Source organism: Hyperoodon ampullatus, assembly GCF_949752795.1.
Source record: "Hyperoodon ampullatus genome assembly, chromosome: 3".
NCBI lineage: Eukaryota > Metazoa > Chordata > Mammalia > Artiodactyla > Ziphiidae > Hyperoodon > Hyperoodon ampullatus.
The window spans coordinates 105,548,269-105,555,137 of record NC_136916.1 but is presented as its reverse complement, the minus strand read 5'-3'; the positions used below and the strand labels follow the sequence as shown (position 1 = coordinate 105,555,137).

Genomic DNA, 6,869 nt, shown 5'->3' with positions numbered 1-6,869 from the left:
AAAAAAAGAAAAGATCCTGCATGCCATAACTAAAGATCCCGCATGCCACACGAAGATCCCATGTGCTGCAGCTAAGACCAGGTGCAGCCAAATAAATAATATTAAAAGAAAAAAAAAAAAAAAGAACAGGGACTAGGTTTAGTTTCTCTGTCATGGATTTCTGGCCCAAGAGGGCACTGTTGTTGCCAGTGATAGAAATGGAAGCTTATACCTAGAAGTACATTTCAAGGGATTTCCCAAAAATTCATAGTGCTTAAATTGTGAATAAATGTGTGATAATTGAAATTTGCATAAAATCAGGATTTTTGATCAGTTCCATTCCTCTAGTGCCTACTGCCTCCAGCAAGAGGTCTAGTGATGAGGCCTGGCTTCTTCCTGCCCTTTGGAGAGCTCAGCATGGGACCTTCTGGGAGGACAGCATTCTCAGTCATCCTGCTCTGTGTTACAGTGCTTGAAGAGGAGTGAGAGGACCAGTCAGGGAGTCTTGCTGCCCGTCACAGAGAAAGATATAAAATGTTCTTGTATTAGTCTGTGGGTTTAGAGGGAGAGGGATAGTTGCAGATCTTCACTGTTCCAACCTTTAGCTCTGGGAAGGAATGAGAGAGGCATCTCTCCAATCTGATGAAGCTGCTGTGGGTTGCTGCTAGGGATCCAAAAGGACCAAATCGGAATCTTAATTCCTTGGACTGCTGCAGATGCCAGACACCCATTGGGGAAATTATTCATTTTTAGCTCACTCAGGAGGTAGGTGAGACAGCAGCCTTTACAGTCTTAATGCTTATTATTGTCTAGAGTATTTTCCCTTTCCACTTCAAGCTTGGTTGGATTTTTATCAGCTGATCTCTTCCAAGCCACTTGAATTGGAAGCTATGCAACCCCCCCACCCTACTTTTTTTTCTTTTCTTTTTTTCTGCAACTCTTACAAATTCTTTCTGAAGCATTTACCCATCTTTTGTGATTTTTCAAATTTGGACTTCTAAGAGGTAAAATAACTATATCAAATATGAAGCTAGTACAACAGTCTAGAGTGGAGACCCTAACCATAAAGAGTTAACAGTAATTTCCTAAGTTGATATGGTCAGGCAGCCATAGGGGTAGGAGCGTAAATTGGGCATTTTTTAATATGAAGCTGAAATCCTGAGATCAGCATCCCATCAGTTTGGGACTGGGTAATCTCCATTGACTGGAGGACATTGGAATGAAAATATAATCAGAAACAATAAAACTAAATTTAATAGGAAGAAATGTAAAATCCTACATTAAAGTTTAAAAAAAAAACAGTTGCAGAATGGTGGAGATAGTAATCCATGTGAAAAATGGACTTGAGTTGACTACAAGCTCACTATGAATGAACCCTATGACACTGAGAGTAGGGATAGGCTTGCTAAGAGAGGTACAGCATCTTGGGTTTCATTCCTAGAAGTATAGAGTTCTACTCGGGGAAGTAATGCTCCCTTTGGCCAGACCTCAACAGATGAGTTAGATTCAGTTCCATGTGCCATGTTATAAGAGGGACACTGGCAAACCAGAGAGGCTCATAGTTTCATGAGGAGTCTGTCTGGCAACTATGTCATGAGGAATGGTTGAAGGACTTGGTATTTAGACGGGATAAGAGAAGACTTGGTGAGTACATGGAAGCTGTCTTCAAATACTTCAGGTGCTGTTAGGGCAAAACTGGGGTCAGATTTTGGAGCATCTAAGGCAAAGGTTTTTTTTATTTATTTATTTTTGGCTGCACTGGGTCTTCATTGCTGCATGCAGAGTTTCTCTAGTTGCGACGAGCTTGGGCTACTCTTCATTGCGGTGCATGGTCTTCTCATTGCGGTGGCTTCTCTTGTTGCGGAGCACGGGCTCTAGGCACGCGGGCTTCAGTAGTTGTGGCACGTGGGCTCAGTAGTTGTGGCTTGCAGGCTGTAGAGCACAGGCTCAGTAGTTGTGGCGCTTGAACTTAGTTGCTCTGCGGCATGTGGGATCTTCCTGAACCAGAGCTCCAACCCATGTCCCCTGCATTGGCAGGCGGATTCTTAACCACTGTGCCACCAAGGAAGCCCCTGAGGCAAAATTTTTTTAACAATTAGAGATGTTCAATAGTAGCTAAGTCAAAAACTAGTGAGGGGGCTTCCCTGGTGGCGCAGTGGTTGAGAGTCCGCCTGCCGATGCAGGGGACACCGGTTCGTGCCCCAGTCCGGGAAGATCCCACATGCCGCGGAGCGGCTGGGCCTGTGAGCCACGGCCGCTGAGCCTGCGTGTCCGGAGCCTGTGCTCCGCAATGGGAGAGGCCACAACAGTGAGAGGCCCGCGTAACGCGAAAAAAAAGAAAAAAAAAAAAAAAAAACTAGTGAGAACCCATCATTAAAGGTGTTTAAGCAGGGCCTCCCTGGTGGCGCAGTGGTTGAGAGTCCGCCTGCCGATGCAGGGGATACGGGTTCGTGCCCCGGTCTGGGAGGATCCCATATGCCGCGGAGCGGCTGGGCCCGTGAGCCATGGCCGCTGAGCCTGCGCATCCGGAGCCTGTGCTCCGCAACGGGAGAGGCCACAGCAGTGAGAGGCCCGCGTACCGCAAAAAAAAAAAAAAAAAAAAAGGTGTTTAAGCAAAGGTAGCGACTTCCCTGGTGGCGCAGTGATTAAGAATCCGCCTGCCAATGCAGGGGACGTGGGTTCGATCCCTGGTCTGGGAAGATCCCACATGCTGCAGAGCACCTAAGCCCGTGCGCCACAACTACTGAACCTGCGCTCTGCAGCCCAAGAGCCACAACTACTGAAGCCCGCACGCCTAGAGCCCGTGCTCTGCAACAAGAGAAGTCACCGCAGTGAGAAGCCCGTGCACCACAACAAAGAGTAGCCCCCGCTCACTGCAACTAGAGAAAGCTCACGTGCAGCAACGAAGACCCAACACAGCCAAAAATAAATAAATAACATTAAAATTTTAAAAAAAGGAAATGTCCACTTGCAGTAGCCCTGGTGTATATTTGCTCTCTCCTTGCTATTAGGAGTATGTTTGTGGAAGTGTTTGAAACCCTCTACTGTAGTGATCATATTCCCTGGGAACAGAAGTAAGACCAGGGGTCATCCTGGAGACTCCACACAAATTAAATGAAAAGGAAAGAAAGGGAGGGTTCATTAGAAATACTAACTTGGATCGGCTCTCTGGCTAAGAAAGGACATCAACAGAAATGGTACCTAGACTATGGGCAGGATTCAGGCAGAGAACCCCATAGGGACAGTGCCTAGGGACCAGAGGAAGGTTTCATCGTATTTGCTCCTGGCTTGATTCTGTGTTTGTTTGTTTGTTTCCCCTAGAAATTGGTCCACAATGTGCATAACCACATCACCAATGACAAGAGATTCAATGGGTCTGAAAGGTACGATCCTCTTGAGGGAAAAGATCATAAGGAACTTTGCCAAGGAGAGGGAAATAGAGGGGGCTGCTCCAGTATAACAGTGAGCCTAAGGCTTCCATCTCACCGTTGCCCCTTGTATACTGTCTTAGGCCATGGAGGACTTTACCATGAAGTTGATTAGTGCTGGGAATCTCTGTCTAGCTTTTAAAATGCTGACGAGGGACTTCCCTGGCAATCCAGTGGTTAAAACTCCACCCTCGGGCTTCCCTGGTGGCGCAGTGGTTGAGAGTCCACCTGCCGATGCAGGGGACACGGGTTCGTGCCCCAGTCTGGGAGGGTCCCGCGTGCTGCGGAGCGGCTGGACCCGTGAGCCATGGCTGCTGGGCCTGCGTGTCCGGAGCCTGTGCTCCGCAAAACGGGAGGGGCCACAACAGTGAGAGGCCCGCGTACCGCAAAATAAATAAATAAATAAATAAAAATTATTTTTAAAAAAACCTCCACCCTTCCACTACAGGGGGCACGGGTTCCATCCCTGGTCGGGGAACTAAGATCCCACAAGTCACGTGGTGCAGCCAAAAAATAAATAAATAAAATAAAATACTGACTGCCTTATTCACTCTCTTCTCTTGTGGCAGCATCAAGTCCTCTTGGAATATTTCAGTAGTGAAGTTTCTTCTGGAAAAGCTCAAGCAGGAGCTGGTAACCAGTCCCCACAATTACACTGACAAGGAGCTGAAAGGTGAGAAAAACTAAGTTAACTCCCATCCCATCCTTTCTTCATCCCCTGTTCCTGGCCAGAGGAGAAGAGGCATATGGAGATGATTTAGGTGGTTTTGAAAATAGAGGACTTTAAAAAATTGGTTTTGGTTATTGTTTTCACCTACAATATACACAGGATTGACTCTAATTGCTTTTTTATTCCCCTACTCAGTCTGAAATGAAAATGGGAGAAGGAAAGGGCCAGAACACCATCATGCATGACATTTACACACAGACTCTGAATCTAGGGTGCTGTGAAAAGGAGGTCAGAATCCAGCCCTGCCCTTTTGTCCCTAAATATTATGTCCTGGGTTTTCTACTTTCCTTGCTCTTCTGTTATTTGTCTGTAGCACTAAGAAAGCTTCTGCTGAAAAAATACTTGTAATCTGCTGTCAGCTGAGTAGAATGGGGGCAGGTTTAACTGGGAGTGGGGGAAGGGAGTTACAGAAGCATTGGAGTTGTCTCTTTTTTTTTTAACATCTTTATTGGAGTATAATTGCTTTACAATGGTGTGTTACTTTCTGCTATATAACAAAGTGAATCAGCTATACATATACATATGTTCCCATATCTCTTCCCTCTTGCGTCTCCCTCCCTCCCTCCCTGGAGTTGTCTTTTTATAGTGGGAGGAGTTCCTGTTGGAGACGGAGGTGGGCAGAGGGATCTAAACCAGAGAGGAATGAATAGATGCTGATGGATATATACAGAAAGCCCATCGTCTAAGCAGTGGTTCACCCCTCTCCCATCCAGTAGTATTAGGGCAAAAAAAAAAGGGCTGAGGACCCTGCTTTTTGCTGCCTGCCTTCTCCCTCCCCACCAGGAGCCTGTGTAGCCTACTTCCTTACTAAGAGGCGTGAGTACCGCAACTCCCTGAACCCCTTTAAAGGCCTAAAAGAAAAAGAGGAGAAGAAACTTCGAAGTCGCAGATATCGGGTAGGTTTCTAGTCTTTCCTTTCAAGATGCTAAACTCTAAACCCTAATAAATAAGTCACAGTGGGAAGGGCCAGGGGACGTGGCATCTGAGAAAGGAGTTGAGATCCAGGAACGGAGCAGAGGAGGAGGAGGAAGGGAGCCAGTTCTAAGATCTGACTTGGGTTCTCTTGAGAACTTGGTTCTCTCGGGCACAGATTTTACACAGCCTCCCTTCCACCCAAAGCCTTTCCCCAAACCTAATGCATGGTTTGTTGCTTTTCCTAATCTCTGTCCTGGGCTCCTACCTTAGCTTTTTGCCAACCGATCCAGCATCATGAGGCATTTTGGCCCTGAGGACCAACGCCTGTGGAAGGATGTGACAGAGGAGCTGATGTCAGATGAAGAGGACAGCCTTAATGAGCCAGGTGTCTGGGTAGCCCGGCCTCCCCGTTTCCGGGCCCAGCGTCTCACGCAGCTCTGCTACCACCTGGATGCCAACTCTAAGCATGGCACCAAAGCCAACCGTGTGTATGGACCTCCCTCAGACCGCTTACCTTCTGCTGAGGCCCAGCTCCTTCCACCAGAACTTTACAATCCTAATTTCCAAGAGGAGGAGGATGAGGGAGGTGATGAGAATGGACCTGTCTCCCCATCTTTTGACCAACCCCACAAAACCTGCTGTCCTGACTTGAACTCGTTCATTGAAATCAAGGTGGAAAAGGATGAGTGAAATCTATAACCAAGAATAACTCTGGCATCCGCCTCTTCCCATGTCCTCAAAATGGGTGGCCACAGGGCTTCCCAGAATAACGAGATGTCTTCTGCAGTCTGAGAAAGCCAATCTGCCTCTCTTCTCAGCACAGTCTCCACTAGAAGTGGAAGCTGGCAGCTCTGGTGGGGTAAAAGGACTTATCTCCAAGGGGGAAAAACTCCCCCCCCACCCCGCTGTGAACGACAAGCCAGAAAATGCTTATTCCTAAGCATAACAGTGCCTCGGAGGAGCCTGGGATGAGAGAAGGAGGAGGATGGGTCCAAGAAACAGGAGGCCTTCTTGACGTATGCCCTGGTCTCTGAGTTGTTTTTTCTTCTGGTTTCACTCAAAGCTCTAGGGAAGCGGCCCTTGGTTGTACCTTCTGCTTCTTCCCCTGACTGCTGGTCTTGCTCTGTAGGGAAGCAGCACAGGACCAGGCCAGGGTAATACTGCCACCTGGTGGACAGTTTCAGTCATGGGCTTCATTCTTCTGAGCAGAACACAGGCTCCACCGTATTTGGGAATTGGGATCTAGATGTAATAGCTATTCTTTATTGAATTATATAAGGAAGATTTTATTATTCCCATTGTACACATGAGGAAATTAAGGCTTAAAGAGTTCCCCTGTCTCACCAGCAGCTGCTTTCCCACCGTGTGACCAAGCAGTATACGTGGCTTGGTAGCTATTTCTTAGTCCTGTCAGCCAAGCTGTATTTTGAGGAAGGTGAGTGTGTGTATGTGTGTGTGTGTGTGTGCACACAAGCACACATGCAGAATATATATACACACACAAAATTTGTGCCTTTTTGGATGGATTGAGAAGTAAACATGGCTTTCTCTTCACTCTGTCAATCATATAACAAATATTGATTGCTTAACTAGGTGTCAGGTGCTGTGCTAGGTGCTATGGATAAACTGTTGAACAGGCTAGATACTGATCAGAAGTTTTATTGTCTAGTCAGGAAGCCAGGCATTTAAGTAGGCAATGAAATGAATTGTGATAAGTGTGATGATGGGGGAATGTAGCTACCATGGCTATGTACCACAGGGGTAACTAACTTGCTCTGGCGGTCTGGAAAGTCTTCTCGGAGAGTGTTTAAACTGAT

The 6,869-nt window shown here is 46.9% G+C and overlaps 1 protein-coding gene across 1 annotated transcript in view; it reads left to right on the top strand.

The window, feature by feature from the left end:
• LOC307049607 (uncharacterized protein C14orf93) overlaps positions 1-6,058 on the top strand; it is a gene marked incomplete at its 5' end in the record, with an annotated part of 6,320 nt that extends 262 nt beyond the window's left edge. Inside the window, 4 exons of the mRNA XM_079699153.1 lie at positions 3,301-3,362; positions 3,977-4,080; positions 4,921-5,033; positions 5,323-6,058. Of these exons, the coding sequence (XP_079555279.1) occupies positions 3,301-3,362; positions 3,977-4,080; positions 4,921-5,033; positions 5,323-5,742 (699 nt within the window). The 3' untranslated portion in view covers positions 5,743-6,058. The remainder of the gene's footprint in view (positions 1-3,300; positions 3,363-3,976; positions 4,081-4,920; positions 5,034-5,322) is intronic.
• Positions 6,059-6,869: the final 811 nt, after the last annotated feature.